The 18,575-nt window shown below is 51.0% G+C and overlaps 1 protein-coding gene across 1 annotated transcript in view; it reads right to left on the minus strand.

Moving 5' to 3' along the window:
* Positions 1–2,061: 2,061 nt before the first annotated feature.
* Positions 2,062–18,575, minus strand: part of LOC115476299 (phospholipase A2 inhibitor and Ly6/PLAUR domain-containing protein-like) — a 40,086-nt gene continuing 23,572 nt past the window's right edge. The window contains exons 4-5 of the mRNA XM_030212591.1: positions 4,887–5,033; positions 2,062–2,416 (exon numbers count right to left, since the gene is read on the minus strand). Of these exons, the coding sequence (XP_030068451.1) occupies positions 2,298–2,416; positions 4,887–5,033 (266 nt within the window). The 3' untranslated portion in view covers positions 2,062–2,297. The remainder of the gene's footprint in view (positions 2,417–4,886; positions 5,034–18,575) is intronic.

The following is an 18,575-nucleotide window of genomic DNA, read 5'->3' on the forward strand; positions in this document are numbered from 1 at the left end:
AGAGAAAAACAGAATGCAGCTTCTATGGTGGCTAATGACAGTTGGGGACTGGAAAGTTACAAAGAACGAGCATCACATGAGGAGTCAAGGGCACTGACTATGAGTGATGTGCTGTTTAGCCTTATACTGTTTAGTGTTTAGAAATGGACTATAAAAATACCTGAGAGACCCTTATTCAGTAGAGTCATCCGTGGACACGCATGAATTTTTGCACCCAAGCAAAATTTTCTAGGAAATAGCTGAAAAGGACTGCCCAGCTGAAGATAGCCTAGAATGAAGCTAGGTTTGTTGATGTATATTTAATCTGCTAATAAATGTCTGCATTACTTTTATAATTGCTGTGTGTGTGTGTCATAAGTGAGTCTGTGTGTCTGTCATTTGTGAGTCTGTGAATTTTCTTGTTCTTATACATTCGTGATCCAAAACAGACCAAGTACAGCATGGTTTGCTGACATAGAGGGGCATATTTGAAAGGGATGTCCAAGTTGTGATTTGGATGTCCTTGCAAAACGGTGAAATCCAGGGGCGGGGAAACCCTTATTTTCAAAACAAGATGGACATCCATCTTTTGGTTCAAAAATACCATCAGGGACGTCCAAATCCTTAAATTTGGATGTTCCTAGATTTGGATGTCCCTAGATATGGACGTTTCTGACTTTCGGCGATTTTCGAAACCAAAGACGTCTATGTCAAAAACGCCCTAATGCAAGCCATTTGGGCGTGGGATGAGCCAGCATTTGTAGTGCACTGGTCTCCCTCACATGCCAGTACACCAACCGGGCACCCTAGGGGGCACTGCAGTGGTCTTCAGCTCCCTTACCTTGTGTGCTGAGCCTCCAAAAATCCCCCCAGAACACACTACCCACAACTGTACACCACTTCCATAGCCCTTACGGGTGAAGGGGGGAACCTAGATGTGGGTACAGTGGGTTGTGGAGGGCTTGCTGTTTCATCCACAAATGTAACAGGTAGGGAGGATATGGGCCTGGGTCCACCTGTCTGAAGTGCACTGCAGTACCCACTAAAACTGCTCCCAGGATCTGTTTGCGCTTTCATGGACCTGAGTATGACATCTGAGAATGGCATAGAGGCTGGCATGAAATATTTTTAAAGATGTTTTTTGAGGGTGGGAGGGGGTTAGTGACCACTGGGGGAGTAACGGGAGGTCTCCTCAATCAAAGCTGGAAACATATCCGTTGCTCTTTCTGTGTTTCAAAATGGCCATGGCGTTCTAGCTATTTAAATGCCGTGGCCATTTTGAAACACAGAAAGAGCAATGGATATGCTTCCAGCTTTGATTAAGGAGACGTACCTTGATACAGCATTAAATGCGAAACATGATTTCATGTCGGATCAGATGTCTCCGAGATGACTAACTTTTTAAACAGAAAAAATAGAAGAAAATATAGTGATACTTCACTTCAGCTAAGTGCAATTTTGATTAATATATTGAGTCAAGTCAATGATTGAAAGTTTAAGAATATTAAAATTATGGATCAATGAGGAGTACATGCCCACCATAAAAAAATGCCTGGCTCATATTATAGCCTGAATGGTGGTGACATGGTTATCTGATAGATCCTACATCTAAATATTCCTTAAAGATTGTATAAATAAAGTGACAAGCTACACTGGGAGTTGGGTAACAATATAAGAATTGTATATGAGGAACCCCCGGGTGAAAACGTCCAAGTGTTCGTCAGGGATGTCCTTGATTTTTTTGATTATGGGTCAAAGATGTCAAAGTGTTAAGTACGCCGAAGTCCCACCTTCGCTACGCCTCCGACATGCCCCCTTGAACTTTGGCCGTCTTTGCGATGGAGTGCAGTTGGAGATGTCCTAAATCGGGTTTCGATTATACCGATTTGGACATCCCTGGGAGAAGGACATCCATCTTCCGATTTATGTCAAAAGATGGACATCCTTCTCTTTCGAAAATGAGCCCAATAGTGGCATTAGTACTTAGATCATGCTTAGAATCTTCTTTATTAGCAGACTTTACAGTAGCATAGAATGCTAAGGATAAATGATTACAATAAATATTTTATTCTTTTCATTTGTATATTTCCTGTTTCTTGCACTTGACTCACAGATTTAAGGTAAAGCTGTAGAAAGCTCTATAGTAGCACATTCTGTATTTGAAAGAAGTGTTCAGTGTTCAGGGACTGTGACTTAATCCATGGCTGGGAGCTGGACATAGTAGTGAACATGGCCTATAATATTCATAGCAATTGCAAAGTGGAAGGAAACACAGCCTCTGATCAAGACATGAGATTGCAGAGATGCTTCTTTCTGAGCTACATACAGGTGAATTTGAGATTTTTACGGTAGGTGAACCCTTTTAACACTGACGGCCCAAAATCACAGGCTCCAGTTGTCGCACATCCTTTATACTCATATTTTTCAAACGGAGCACCTGTATAGAGAGAGAAATCACAGAGAAATCATTGCTGTTCTGAGTCCTTCTTGTAAAAGAGGACAATTTTCAAAGTTTTCTACCTGAGTAAATAGGTATTAGTTTGATAAAATGACCTAGCCTATGCTGTACTTTGCTGTATTACCCTCTTTTTAAACCACTGACACGCAATCAAGATTTTACAAGTATAAAAGTATGTAAAACATCTCTTTCAACATATTGCTGAATTGCTCCCAGCTTATCTCTTGCATAGAAAGAGGGCTGAGAACAGACTCCCAGTTTGCAAGGCAAAAACTATTGTCTAGCACATCTGAACTGTAAGTCATTTTTTCCTTATTTGATTACTGCATTAAAGAAGATTTTGGTTCAAGAATACTTATAGTGATGTTCTGTACTCTGGTTTAGCTGAAAGCCATTCATGTCAGGCACTGAATGGGCAGAACACCTTTGAAGTCTATGAAAGTGATTGATATGAATAGATACGGATCAATATTTGGATCCAGGCAGGGGTGTAGCCAGACACCCAATTTTGGGTGGGTCTGGGCCCAAGATGAGTGAGCAGAACTTCGCCCTGTCCCACAAGTGATTTGGTCTCTCCCTCTCTCGCCTGCATGCCATACGGTCTTTCAAACATCCCCCTCCCCCGCATACCTTTTAAATAGCAGACTTTCACCGGCAGCGAGCAGCAACTAATACACTCTGCTCATGCTGGCCCCACAGCCTTCCCTCTGATGCAACTTCCTGTTTCTGCATAGGTGGGAATACATCAGAGGTAAGGCTGTGGGGCCGGTGTGAATAGTATGTATCAGTCACTTATCGCTTCAGGCAAAGATCTGCCATTTACAAGGTATGCAGGAGGGACAGTTGTGAGTTTTTAGCTGGTGGGGCTTGGGGAGCCCTGCCAACTACATCATAGGTGTGCTGCTACTGGGTGGGCCTGAGCCCAAAGTGGGTGGGCCTGGCCTCACTCTTGGCTATGCTACTGGATCCAGGATTCACTATATTTAAAAAAAATCTTAGAGCACTTAAAAATATGTATATTCAATGGCACTGAATATACATTTCCAGTAGCTATATCTGTAGCAGTGATCTTCATCCACTATGCGGGTAACTTTATAAATGAATCATTAAAAACAAATCATGGTGACATGAAATAGCTTTTTTTTTCTGCAGTTATAATTACTTAGTATTTTCTTATTTTCAACATGCATGTTCCATTTTCTTAATATTTATTTTTTAAATTTATGTTTTATAAATTATATAATTCCTAATGTTTATCCATTTCTTAATTTTACATGTTATACAGAAAGTCCCTTATTACAGAAGCATCCCCACCTATAAATAGCAGGTTTTACAAGAACAGTGCTGGGCAGACTTGTACGATCTGTGCCCTGAGGATGGCAAGGAAAAATCAAACTCGGGTATTGTCAGGATGCAGCAGAAGGAAGATCCAAGGGCTAGCTAGAGGTTGTCTGTTTCCATTTCTGTTGCCAGCAACCCACAGGAAGTAATGCTGGACCCATGGAGAGCGGAGGGGAGAGAGGTAGAGAAAGACTAAGGCAATGGGGAGGGAAGAGGAGAGAGATGATGGACCTGAAAGGAGGGGGAGGGGAGAAAACACAACTTTTGGACCAGATGAGGCACTGGCAGTGATGTCAAGGCTGGGGATTTAGGTGCCTTTTATCACCAGCATCTTGAGCCATTGCTCACCTAGTGCAATGGCTAAGTTGTCCCTGGGAGAGGGAGTGGTCACAGCAGGCCTACAATATCAACATGCACATCAACATTTAAACCTGCCTCTAAGCATGTGCCAAAACCGACAGCCATCCCCTTCCCATCAACCTCCCCAATATTTTGTCCTCCTCAATTATGGTTTCTGGCTATCCAATATCACATCCATTCCTCCCCCGGTGGTCTGCGTCTCCCAGTAAGTACATCCCCCCCCCCCACTTGACACCTCCTGGCAACATTAAATCCCTATGAAGCCCCCTGGAAGATCACCCCAATCCACTCCCTGGATTTACTGGGGACCCTTGTTGTACTTATTCTGTTAGTGGATTGAATATCTCTGCTATCAATTAAATCCCAGCACTGCTTTGACTCCACCTCTGGGTCACTGTGGCACTAATTGGCCACAGTGGTCACACAGGATTTTCAGTGGTACTGTGCAATTATTTGCCACTGTAAATCCATGGATGGCCTGCTTACCATGATTTAACTGGGTAGAATTGTCTTCATTACATGGAAACATCAATATTAATTTTTTTCCCTTGTTTTGAGTTCTTGGACCCATAAAACCTATCATCTCAATATCTTGCCCAATCTGAGAGGATTTAGGTGTAAAAAAAAAGGTTGCATTTGTCCCACAAATGGAAATGGTTGCATGTCAGACTATTTTTCAAACATGCTCTGATAGATGTGAAACTGTAGGGATTGAGTGAGTGTTTCATTATACCATACCCTGACATACCTGGCCTCCTCGATTCGCCAGAATATTCAAGGCATTGTTCCTGATTCCCAATACATTTGATAGTTCCAACTTCAGTGCATTCATAAGATCCTTTAATATAGCAAGCTGGGCACTCCAAGCCATTCTCGGTCATGTTTATGGCTGGAACTGAGAACCAATAAAGGAAAAAATGCAGTAAGATTAATGTGTTCTTGGATAAAGTTAGGCATACGACATAAGCATCGCCACACTGGGACAGACCAAAGGTCCATCTAGCCTAGCACCCTGTCTCCGACAGTGGCCCATCCAGGTCACAATCACCCGACAAGATCCACGGAGCAAAGCATTTTGTACTGCTTGTCCCAGGAATAGTGGATTTATCACTATGTCCATTTATAACATTCAATGGCCTTTTCCTTCAGGAAGCCGTCCAAACCTTTCTTAAACTCTGCTAAGCTAACCGCTTTAACCACATTCTCCAGGAACGAATTCCAGAGTCGAATTACGCGCTGATTAAAGAAAAGTTTCCTCTTATTTGTTTTAAACTTACTGCACTCCAGCTTCATTGCATGCCCCCTTGTCCTAGTATTTTTGGAAAGTGTAAACAGAGGCTCCATTCATTATTTTATATGCCTTTATCATATCACCCCTCAGTCGCCTTTTCTCCAAGCTGAAGAGCTCCAGCTGCTTTAGCCTTTCCTCATAGGAAAGTCGTCCCATCCCCTTAATCATCTTTGTCACCCTTCTCTGCACCTTTTCTAATTCCATTATATATTTTTGAGGTGCGGCGACCAGAATTGAGCACAATACTCTAGGTGCGGTCGCACCATGGACCGATATAGTGGCATTATAATATCTCATTTTTGTTTTTCATCCCTTTCCTAATAATATCTAACATTCTATTTGCTTTCTTAGCTGCAGCAGCACACTGAGCAGAAGATTTCAATGTATCATCAATGATGACTCCCAGGTCCCTTTCTTGTTCCGTGATTCCTAACGCTGAACCTTGCATATCTTAGCTATAGTTTGGGTTCCTCTTTCCCACATGCATCACTTTGCACTTGCTCACATTAAACGTCATCTGCCATTTAGACGCCCAGGCTCTAGGGCTGTACCAATACGGTAAGCGGGGTAAGCACCGCAGGGGGGCGCCGACCTCTGAAGTGCGCCGCCGCGGTGCTTACCCTCACCGCTTACCTGAGCTCTGCGCCGCCGAGGCCTTTAAACCTTTTACCTCCGAGGCTCAACGGTCGCAGCAGTGTCAGTGAAAGCGCTGTTGACGTCTCCCTTCCCTTCGCGCTCGTTGGTTCCCTCAGTGTCCCACCTTCTTCTGACGTCAGAAGAAGGCGGGACACTGAGGGAACCAACGAGCGCGAAGGGAACGGAGACGTCGGCAGCGCTTTCACTGATGTTGCTGCGACCGGAGGTAAAAGATTTAAAGACCCCAAGGCACGGAGCTGAGGTAAGGGAAGGGCAGAAAGGCATGGATGGGAGGGCAGGGCCCAGGGAGAGGACAAATTGCTGGAAATGGAGGGGAGGGGAGAGAGGAGGATTGCTGGCTATGGATGGAGGAGGGAATGGCAGAGAGGGACAAGGATGGACATGGATGGGAGGGCAGGGCCCAGGGAGAGGACAAATTGCTGGAAATGGAGGGGAGGGGAGAGAGAAGAATTGCTGGCTATGGATGGAGGAGGGAAGGGCAGAGAGGGACAAGGATGGACATGGATGGGAGGACAGGGCCCAGGGAGAGGAGAAATTACTGGAAATGGAGGGGAGGGGAGAGAGGAGAATTGCTGGCTATGGATGGAGGAGGGAAGGGCAGAGAGGGACAAGGATGGACATGGATGGGAGGGCAGGACCCAGGGAGAGAGGAGAAATTGCTGGAAATGGATATAGAGCAAGAAAGGAGGAAAGTAAAGAAATAAATGGAAAGGAAGCTCTGGAAACGGAGTTAAGAGGACAGATAGCAGCAGAATCAGGTACTGGGCCAGCATGATCAGAAAAAGAAAGTCACCAGACAACAAAGTTAGAAAAAAATCATTTTATTTTCATTTTAGCGTTTGGAATATGTCCACTTTGAGAATTTACATCTGCTATCTTATTTTGCAATGTATAGCAATTTGTTTCTAAGAATATTGCTGACAATTCCTGTCAGCGTGGCAAGTGGTGAGCGATCATTTTCAGTTAAAAATCATAAAAAATTATTTGTGATCTATTTGTTGAGCAATCCCACAAAGATGCACTCCATCTTTCAGCTCCTATTTCCTTTGCATCTTGTGCCACATGGGGGGGGGGGGGGCAACTGATAGTATGCAGGGGGGGGGGGGCGCCAGAGACCCTAGGCACAGCCCTGCCAGTCTCCTAGTCTCGCAAGATCTTCCTGCAACTTTTCACAATCTTTCCGCGATTTGATGACCTTGAACAACTTTGTGTCATCAGCAACTTTGATAACCTCGCTAGTTACCCCCATCTCCAGGTCATTTATGAAAATGTTAAAAAGCAACGATCCCAGCACAGATCCCTGAGAGACCCCGCTAACTACCCTTCTCCATTGCGAATAGTGACCATTTAACTCTGTTTCCTATCACGGGAGACGTATGTGTTAGGCGGTGAGAGTCTGACAGGTACGGACGAGGAGAGGGATCTTGGGGTGATAGTATCTGAGGATCTGAAGGCGACAAAACAGTGTGACAAGGCGGTGGCCGTAACTAGAAGGTTGCTAGGCTGTATAGAGAGAGGTGTGACCAGCAGAAGAAAAGAGGATTTAATGCCCCTGTATAAGTCGTTGGTGAGGCCCCACCTGGAGTATTGTGTTCAGTTTTAGAGGCCGTATCTTGCTAAGGATGTAAAAAGAATTGAAGCGGTGCAAAGAAAAGCTACGAGAATGGTATGGGATTTCCGTTACAAGACGTATGAGGAGAGACTTGCTGACCTGAACATGTATACCCTGGAGAAAAGGAGAAACAGGGGTGATATGATACAGACGTTCAAATATTTGAAAGGTATTAATCCGCAAACAAACCTTTTCCGGAGATGGGAAGGTGCTAAAACGAGAGGACATGAAATGAGATTGAAGGGGGGCAGACTCAAGAAAAATGTCAGGAAGTATTTTTTCATGGAGAGAGTGGTGGATGCTTGGAATGCCCTCCCGCGGGAGGTGGTGGAGATGAAAATGGTAACAGAATTCAAACATGCGTGGGATAAACATAAAGGAATCCTGTTCGGAAGGAAGGGATCCTCAGGAGCTTAGCGGAGATTGGATGGCAGAGGCGGAGCTAGTGCTGGGCAGACTTATTCGGTCTGTGCCCTGAAAAAGACAGATACAAATCAAGTGGCTGGTGGTTGGGAGGCGGGGCTAGTGCTGGGCAGACTTATATGGTCTGTGCCCTGAAAAAGACAGATAGAAATCAAGGTAAGGTATACACAAAAAGTAGCACATATGAGTTATCTTGTTGGGCAGACTGGAGAATTCCTTTATTAAATGAAAGCGGAAAATCAAAATTCAATACATTACATTGTGCAGTTATAAAGCCAGCCCCTCTATACTTTTATACAAAAATGCAAATTTACACAAAAAACAGTCCCCCCCAACCCCCCCCCAAACATTCAACTCAACTTCAAGCGTACACGCTTCCACCAAACCCCAAAGGTCTTTACCCCCACCTCCACCCGTTCCCATCGGGCCACTTACTGGACAGCTCGGACAACGTCCCAGGAGACCTGCTTAGCAGACCTGCACTCCTGGCCCAGGGACACTCCGCAGCGAGCCATCCATAGGCAGTATCTGATGATAACTGAGATTAGAAAGGCGGTACCTGGCTCTAGCCACCCCGTCTCCCCCTGCCTCCCATACACCCAGTCCGCGTAGGTGTAGGACGTAAAGCTGGGGATGGCCAGCAAGGCAGCCGCTCTCCGGCAAACCGCTACGGAGAATGGACACTCCCTCAGGAAATGGTCCATGGTCTCCAGCCGGCCAGCACACTCCCCCCTCGGGCAGTCTCGGTCCTGCTGGCTCCTACACCGAAGGTTTGCCCTAACATACAACCTGCCATGTAGGGACAGCCAGGCAATGTCCCTGTACTTGTGTGGGATGCGTTTGGACGAAATAAAACGCAGGCCCTGCCTGAGCACGGGCTCTGGAGCATCCCTAAGAGCCAGGGGAGAGGAGACGCGTAGGGAGCGAACCCGCTCCACCCAGATCTCCCTCTGCCCTGCCCTAGCTTCCTCCCATGTAATGTCCCACAGCCGAACCAGCTTTACCAAGGATTTCTAGTAGCCTACCCCCTACGGGAAACCTTTCCGCAACCGTCCCACCCTACCTCACCCCAACCAAGGACCCATCAAATCCCTCCCACCACTGGTCAACACTGTGTACCCATCCTGGGGCATCCGGACCCCCTGCCCTCCCCAGGTTAAACTGGATGAAGAAGGAGGAGAATAGCAAGACCGGGTTTACCATTTCCTCCCGTGACCGGTAAGTAATATTACGTCTAACCAGGTTCATCCTGTTCCCCCACAGGAGTTGAAAGAACACGCTGTAAATTGCCGTGAAACAGCGTTCCGGCAGGAGACAGATGCAGCTCAGGAAGAGGAACATGGGGACCACCTGGCTCTTCAGCAACTGGACTCGGTACTCCATGGGCATCCGCCACCCCTTCCAGCGGTCCACCTTCTCCCTCGCTTCCGCTATCCTTTGTTCCCAATTCTCCCGCCCGTAATCCCCTCCCCCAAAATACACTCCCAAAACCCTCATTTTCTCTATCCCATCTGGGAACCCACCCCCTAAATTAAACCGCCGTCCCTCCGGCCCCACCCACAAGCTGGTGCTCTTGCCCAGGTTTACCCGAGACCCCGAAGCCTGGGCGTATTCTGCAAGGGTCTCCCGCAGCCTCCTCCCCTCCCTGCGATCCGCCACCCAGACGGTGACATTGTCCGCATAGGCGATGACTCGCAACACATTCCCTTTGCCTACCTCCACCCCTTTGAGCCCGTCCTCCCCCCCCTTTCCAGCCTCCTCACAGGGGATCAATGGCGAAAGCGTACAGCAGGGGGCTCAACGGGCACCCCTGCCGCACCCCCGCCGAGATCCCCACCTCCGCCCCCCTCCAGGGGAAAGAATCGTGCCCCCGCATACAATAACTGCAGTTGCGTGATCCATTCTCCCGGGAATCCATAGTGGTCTAGGACCTTCCATAAAAAGCCCCACTGCACTCGATCGAAAGCCTTGTCCTGGTCCAAGGCCACGACCAGCCTGCCCTCTCCCACTCGACTACGTTCCAGGCCCTCCCTCACCCAGGCCACTGCCTCCAGCACCCCCTTCCCGGGACCCCACACCCCTGTGGGGCCGCCAGCACTTCCCTGAGATCTTCCGCATGCGGGCAAGGAGCATGTGAGCGAAGATCTTCCGGTCGGTGTTCAGAAGTGCAATCGGCCGCCAATTTGCCACATCCTGGGGGTCCTTGCCTTTGCCAAGGAGGACCAAATCTGATGCCCCCATCGACTCAGGCAAGGATCCCCCTGTTCGTGCCGCCTCCCAGATTGCCAACAAGACCGGCGCCAACTGATCCCTAAACCGCTGGTAGAACTCTGCCGGGAGTCTGCCCGGCCCCGATGTCATCCTGCGCCGCAAGGCCCCGATGGCCTCCTGTACCTCCCGCAGCATCCACGGCCGCAGCAAGGCCCGAAGATGAGGCCCCCCCTTACCCACCCCTGGGGTTTCCTCAATGTACCTCGCCATGGCCTCCTCCCCCAACCGTTGGTCCAAAAAGACCCGCCCAAAGTGGGTCCCCACCACCTGCAAGATACCTTCCCTAGACTGCTGGAGCGTCCCCTCCTCATCCCTTAGCCCCTCTACCACCCTCCTCTCCCTTCTTTCCTTACAGTAGTCATACGGGTTCGGGCTGAGCAGCTTCCCGAAGTCCCGCTCATAGACGAGGGAAGAGTACCGATTGTATTGTACCCGTTCCACCTCCTGCTGCAAGGTCTCAATGTCCTCCCTCCCCAGGAAATCAAATTGTCCCTTCGCTTCCTCAGAGCAGTTCCTAGCCGGGTGACCTCCCTCCCCTGCCTCCTCGCCTGACGGAGAAAGAACCCCCTGGTGCGGTGTTTCAAAACTTCCCACCAGTCCCCTAGGGAAGGGAAGACACCCTGAATGGATACCTGGTCTGTCAGAAATTCCAGATACTCCTGGTACAACACCCCCTCCTTCAACCATTTCTGATTTAAATGCCACAATCCTTTCCCCAATCCGTGCATCCCCCCTCCCCCCAGCTCGACCAGCACCATCTACCACCCTTGGTGCCTTCCCACACGCCCTGGTGCCTTCCCACACGTCCCTCCCCGAACTAAAAACCGGTCGATTCTACTTCTACAAGTGCCCCGGGTAAAAGTGAAACCCTGCGTTCCACCACCAAACTCTATGTGCGCATCCACCAATCCCGCTCCCTTCATGATCCCTGCTAGCGGTACACCATCGTAACCTACTTGCGCCGCCCTCCCCCCCCATCCTCCTTCCTCAGGATTGTGTTAAAACCCCCCCCCCCCCCGCCACACACCAGCTGCCGTGAGGTGTAAAGGTACGGCCGAATTTTCCCAAACAGTGCCGCCCTTCCCCGTTTGCTTTGCGGCCCGTAGATGTTAATCACCCGCAAAGCCACCCCCCGCAATCTCACATCTAACACCAGACACCTCCCAATTCCCAGCTCCACCACTCTCTGGATCTCTACTTTAAAGGTTTTGAAGAGGATGCCTATCCCCCCATACCGTTCCCCTGCCAGACCCCAAATAGAGGGCCCCCATCTCCAGGCCTGATTTGCCCGCCAAACCTCCTCCAGCGTTCGCAGCCTGGTCTCCTGCAAAAGAAAACAGTCCACCACCATGGCAGAGAGGCCATCGAACGCCAAGCATCTCGCCCTCTGGGAGGCGACACTAGCCACATTAAGTGTGGCGAATGTTAACAGCAGTCCCGCCATCATTGTGCCGTTCCATATCCCCCGCCCTCCTGGCTACCTTCCCTCTGCTCCATACTACCTCCAGGGATCCCTTCCCCTTCCCCTTCCCCCTCCCCTTCCTCCTCCGCCCAATCCCGGACCCCTAGCTCAAAAAGCCCTCCCCCTTTCCTTACTTTCTTCCTCCCCTTCTTCCTCTTTTCTTCGCCCACCTTCCTCCCTCCTTGGGAGTCGTCCAGCGACCCTCCACCCCTCCCCCCCTGTCCCCTCTCCTGCCCCTTCTGCCCCTTCTTCGACCCTCTCCGTCAATCCTGCCTCCAGCCTATCCTCCCTCCCCTCTCTTTCCTTTCATCACTGCCTCCTGTCCTACCCTCCTTTTCTCCCCCACCCTCCCTTCAGCCCCCCAATCCGCCCCCCACCTCCCCGAACTCCTCCACTACCATTTCCTCCTCTTCGTCCCTCAAAGCCTTCTCCCTCTTCTTCTTCTTCCTTTTACCCGCTGTTCCCTTTTCAGCCTCTGCCATGCTTTCCAACCCATCCTGCCGGCTCACCCCATCCTCTCCTGCCAGTTCCTCACCCCCTCCCTCATCTTCCAATCCCCTAAATCTGTTCTCTACTTCTATCCCCATTCCTGCCCCCCTCCCCCTTCCTCCCGAACCCCTGTCCCCTTCCGTTGTTTTTTTGACACCCACGTCCAACCCTCATCTGCCCCTTCCTGACGCTTCCGCCCTTTCCCCAACCCCCCCACCTCCCACTCCCTGTCCCTCTGCAGCCCCTTCCCCCCCACCCTGGAAACCTGCTCTTGCCCTATATCCCCTCCCCCCTCCCTCTGAACTGGACCACCCCCTCCCATGTCCTCCTCTTCCCCGTTATGGGAGGCCCAAGGGCAAGCTCTGAATGCATGCCCCAGACCCCCACACAAATTACATCGAATAGATGCACAAGACTCCGTAGGATGCTCCTTAGACCCGCACTTCCCACACTGCCATACTGGGCATGACATACTAAAATGTCTGAATGACCCGCACTTGTGACATTGCCGCGTCTGCCCCTTATAAAAGCAGAGGATCCGATCCCTGCCAATGAACGCCGCGGAGGGAATGTGCTGGGTCACGTGCCCTGCCTGCTTCAGCCTAACCTGCGCACCCCATCCTCCCGCCCACACCCTACTGGGGTCAGGGAGCTTGGACAAGGGGTTACGCAATTCTGCATACCGCTGTAGCCAGAAGGCCAGGTCCGCCCCCGAGATGGATTCGTTTCAGACCAGCAGGGTTACCTGCACCAGGTCAGGTCTGCTGATCGGTACGGCCCTAAAGTTTCTCCAATCCCCTTTCCCCCTTACCCCCTCGTATTTCTCCCAGAAGACCTCCATGCCTCGCTGGGTCAGAAAACTAACATCATATTCTGGGATATTCACCGGATGGATACAGGCATAGAGGTCCTCTGGGAGAAATCCTAAACCCAGGACCAACTTCAGGGCCTCATCCCTACTTGGCATCCCCCCTCCCCCACCCACCTTAACTGAACCACATTCCTCCTTTTGAGAACATGCCCCCACCCTCCCCCATCCTTCCCCACTGCTTCCTGCCCCCCCATTCCCTCTGCGCCCGCCCTTCCCACCTACTACTGCCGCAAAGGATGGAACACCCCCCCCCCCACCGTCCCCCTCCCCCATCTCCTGCACTGACCCCCCTGCTCCTGCTGTGCCGTACCCCACCTCTCTCTCTCAACCCCCTCTCAGCCTCCCTCCCCTCCCTATCCCTCCCCCCAAAACCCCCTCCCCCCACCCAACATCCATTGCTTCCCTTCTATCAGCAGACTTTGCACATCCCCTGCCTTCACAGTGTCCTTCTGTACCATTTCCCCTGCAGAAAAAAACCTGCCATTGTCCCCTTCAACATGTTCGCTAGAGACAGTGAGAGCAGGTTCCTCTAAATACTTGTTCCCCTCCCAATGCCCCTGATCCCCTCCCCCCCACCGAGCCAACCCTCCCCCCCTGGCCCAAACACTCCCCCTGGCTCGCACCCCACAGCCTGGCCAACTTCAAAGTCAAAAGTAGTCAAGTTTCCTTCTGGCGCACACTGCAAGGCAAACACCTCCCGCTCCTCCCCCCCTCCTTCCCCCCCGGAACCTGCTCTCTGTGCTGGGTCCCTCCTTGCAACGTGCTGCTCCAGCTTTCCCTGTGCGGGCCCGCTGTTTTCCTGGGAACTGGTCTCCCCTCTGGCGTCCTGCTTCGTCGGGACTTCCTGCTCCGCCGTTTTGCCAAGTAAGCGTGGCTTCCCGCACTCCAGCACTGCTCGCTCTCCCAAACTTGGGGAATCCTCCTATGCTGTAGCATTCTCCCCTACCGGCCACTGCAGCTCCTCTGCAGCCGTCCCTGCTCCTCCAGCCCGATTGGCTGACGCCTCCTGCTCCAATGTGCTGGGCAGGCGTGGCATCCCGCCACCCGGCAGCGCCGTGCCTTGCCATTCTGAACCTTTTTGTGGGGAACACTGTGTGTCCTCCTGTGCTTTCTCTATCGAAAACCGCTCCTCTTCACCTGCCTTTCTTCCTGCATTCTCCTTTAAGAGGCAGCTCCCTGCTGGAACATCTCCACTTTCAGTCCTTAGCCCTGCTGCAGCCCGATTGGCTGGAACATCCTGCTCCTCAGAGCTTTGTGGGTGAGGCCTCCCAGGCTGTGCTTGGGCAGGCATTTTTTCCTTGCCCTCTGCTCCTACTACAGGCAATAGGAACAGGACAACTTGTGGCTGCAACTGCCTCTGCCTACCCCTTGCCTCTTTTCCAGGTAAGTTCTCTGTTTCAACTTCCACCCCCACTTCTGTGGAAAAAAATCTCTCTCCTGAAATTCCAGCCTCTGTTTCAACAATTTGAAAAGTCTTGGTGGTAAAGTTTTTTTCCTGTTCTGCTCTCCCACACTCAGGTGCTCTCAATGAGGCCTCCACAGACCCACCTTCAGTCCTGCTTACTCCAGAAGCTGCCTGCAGAGGCCCCGACTGACTAGCAAGGTATTGCATGAATTTTAATGTATTTTGGGTGCTTGTTCCTGGCAGCTCCCCTGATGCTTCAATGTTCTGGAGTCCAAAGACTTGGCTGATTCCTTCCTGCTCTGTTTGTTGCTTCCACTGTACCGAGGCTGACGGGGCCTGTCCCCCCAAGGCCATCCTGTCTCTGTTGATATAGAGTTCTCTCAGGGGGTTTCCACAGGGCCGTGCCGATGCGGTAAGTGGGGTAAGCACCGCAGGGGGGTGCCCACCTCTGGAGGGCGCCGCCGCGGTGCTTACCCTCGCCCCGCGCCGCCGAGGCCTTTAAATCTTTTACCTCGGTCGCAGCAGCCAGCAGCGTCAGTTAAAGCGCTGCCGACCAGTGGCGTAGCAAGGGTGGGGCGGTGGGGGCGGTCCGCCCCGGGTGTCACCAGAAAGGGGGGTGCCGCCGCTCCCGCTGCTCTTCTTCCTGGCACCCCCCCCCCCCCCCGCACCAGCCCTTTAAAAAGAAATTGCCGACGCGATAGCGAGCGCAGCACCGCGTGTGCAAGTAAAAGAAGCAGATCCGATCATCTCATTGGGCCTTCCCTCACTGTCCCGCCCTCTTCTGACGCAACTTCCTATTTCCTCTAGGGTGGGACAGTGAAGGAAGGCCCAATGAGATGATCGGATCCGCTTCTTTTACTTGCACACGAGGTGCTGCGCTCGCTATCGCGTCGGCAATTTCTTTTTAAAGACCGGGTGGCAGGGAGAAGACGAGGCAGGGTGTGGGTGGGGGACAGATGGGGTGAAGGTGGGGGGGACTCGGATAGCAGAAGGAACTGGGTGGGAGACAGATGGGGTGAGGGGGACTCGGATGGGCAGAAGGGACTGGGTGGGAGACAGATGGGGTGAGGGTGGGGGGCACTTGAATAGCAGAAGGGACTGGGTGGGAGACAGATGGGGTGAGGGGGATTCGGATGGGCAGAAGGGACTGGGTGGGAGACAGATGGGGTGAGGGTGGGGGGCACTTGGATAGCAGAAGGGACTGGGTGGGAGACAGATGGGGTGAGGGTGGGGGGGCACTTGAATAGCAGAAGGGACTGGGTGGGAGACAGATGGGGTGAGGGGGACTCGGATGGGCAGAAGGGACTGGGTGGAAGACAGATGGGGTGAGGGGGACTCGGATGAGCAGAAGGGACTGGGTGGGATACAGATGGGGTGAGGGTGGGGGCACTTGGATAGAAGGGACTGGGTGGGAGACAGATGGGGTGAGGGTGGGGGGCACTTGGATAGCAGAAGGGACTGGGTGGGAGACAGGGGGTGAGGGGGACTCGGATGGGCAGAAGGGACTGGGTGGGAGACAGATGGGAGAAGGGGCATGGAGCTGGAACTGGGGTCTGAAAAGTGAGCAGGAGGGAGAATGGGGTCATGCCTGGGGCAGGGGTGGATGGGAGAATCAATGGATCTGGAACTAGGGGCAGCCGCAGGTGGGAACTGGGAGCCGAAAAGAGGGGGCAGTGAGAGAGGGGGGGATAGATCCTGGATGGAATGGGGAGTGAGAGGGAGGGCAGACCCTGAATGGATGGGAGGGGGAAAGAGAGAGGGCAAATGGTGAATCGAAGGAGCAGAGAGAAAGGGCAGAGAGTGGATAGAAGGGAGTGAAAGAGCAGACAGTGGATGGAAGGGGGCAGAGATAGAGGGCAAATGCTAGAGGGAAAGGAGAGAGAGAGGGCAGATGGTGGATGGAAGGGGGAGAGAGAGATGGCAGACTGGGGCAGATGGTGGATGGAAGGAGAAGAAATAGAGGGCAGATGTGGATGGAAGGGACATTAGAGAGGGCAGACACTGGATGGCAGAGAGAGAGCAAAGACAGATGCTGGATGGAAGGAAGGCGGTGAAAAGAAGATGAGGAAAGCAGAAACCAAAGACAACAAACTGTAAATATATATTTTTATTATTTTGCTTTAGGATATAGTATTTTAGCTGTGTTAATAAATGTTTATAAATAGAACATGTAAATAAGGTATCTTTTTATTGGACTAATTTTAATACATTTTGACTTAACTTTCAGAGAACAAAACCCCCTTCCTCAGATCAGGATAGGATACTGTAACAGCATTATACTGTATTGACCTGAGGAAGGAGATTTTGGCCTCTGGAAGCTAAATGTATTAGTCCAATAAAATGGTATTATTTTATTTTCTGTATTTGTTTTATTTCTATTTGTTAATTTGTAAAGTGGTGATTGGTATTTGTTAGTTTTTTCAAATTTACATCTGCTGTCTTTATATTTTGCACAGTACTAGGAGACATTTTCTGTTTCTGTGGTGTTGCATTGTATGCAGAGTCTGGCATCGGGGGTTCAGTTTAATTTTTATCTAAATAGAAAGTTTATGATTACTTATTCTATAGTGGATTAGGTTGTATCTGTGTTTGTGAAAAGACATGGCTTTCAGTTGGCATTGACTGTGCAGGATCGACGATCTGTACTATTCTGTCTGGTTTCGTTTTACAATAGGTGAATTGATGTTCTAGTGCTCACTGTAGTGCTTAAGATGCTTTCCTTTTCCTTGTGTGACTCGTAGAAACGACTGCTTATGGTATGGTAGAATTGCTCTATAGGTCGTGAGTGTTTTGTATTCTCGGTATGCCTAGTACTGGATTTGGGTGGGGGGGGGGGGGGGGTGTTAAAAATGACCGGCCCCGGGTGTCAACTACCCTAGCTACGCCACTGCTGCCGACGTCTCCCTTCCCTTGCACTCGTTGGTTCCCTCAGTGTCCCGCCTTCTTCTGACGTCAGAAGAAGGCGGACACTGAGGGAACCAAGAGTGCGAAGGGAAGGGAGACGTCGGCAGCGCTCCACTTTCACTGACGCTGCTGCGACCGGAAGTAAAAGATTTAAAGGCCCCAGGGCACGGAGGGAAGGGCAGAGAGGCATGGATGGGAGGGCAGGGCCCAGGGAGAGGACAAATTGCTGGAAGGGGAGGGGAGGGGAGAGAGGATTGCTGGCTATGGATGGAGGAGGGAAGGGCAGAGAGGGACAAGGATGGACATGGGGGCCCAGGGAGAGGACAAATTGCTGGAAATGGAGGGGAGGGGAGAGAGGAGGCAAGGATTGCTGGCTATGGATGGAGGAGGGAAGGGCAGAGAGGGACAAGGATGGACATGGGGGCCCAGGGAGAGGACAAATTGCTGGAAATGGAGGGGAGGGGAGATAGGAGGATTGCTGGTTATGGATGGAGGAGGGAAGGGCAGAGAGGGACAAGGATGGACATGGGGGCCCAGGGAGAGGACGAATTGCTGGAAAAGGAGGGGAGGGGAGAGAGGAGGGTTGCTGGCTATGGATGGAGGAGGGAAGGGCAGAGAGGGACAAGAATGGACATGGATGGGAGGGCAGGGATCTTTCCGCTGCTTTTGACACTGTCGATCACAACATACTTCTCGATACCCTGTCCTCACTTGGATTCCAGGGCTCTGTCCTTTCCTGGTTCTCTTCCTACCTCTCCCTCCGCACCTTTAGTGTTCACTCTGGTGGATCCTCTTCTACTTCTATTCCTCTGCCTGTCGGCGTACCTCAGGGTTCTGTTCTTGGTCCCCTCCTCTTTTCTATCTACACTTCTTCCCTTGGTTCATTAATCTCATCCCATGGCTTTTCCTACCATCTCTATGCTGATGACTCCCAAATCTACCTTTCTACCCCTGATATCTCACCTTGCATCCAAACCAAAGTTTCAGCGTGCTTGTCTGACATTGCTGCCTGGATGTCTCAACGCCACCTGAAATTAAATATGACCAAAACC

Source organism: Microcaecilia unicolor, chromosome 8, assembly GCF_901765095.1.
Source record: "Microcaecilia unicolor chromosome 8, aMicUni1.1, whole genome shotgun sequence".
Taxonomy (NCBI): Eukaryota; Metazoa; Chordata; class Amphibia; order Gymnophiona; family Siphonopidae; genus Microcaecilia; species Microcaecilia unicolor.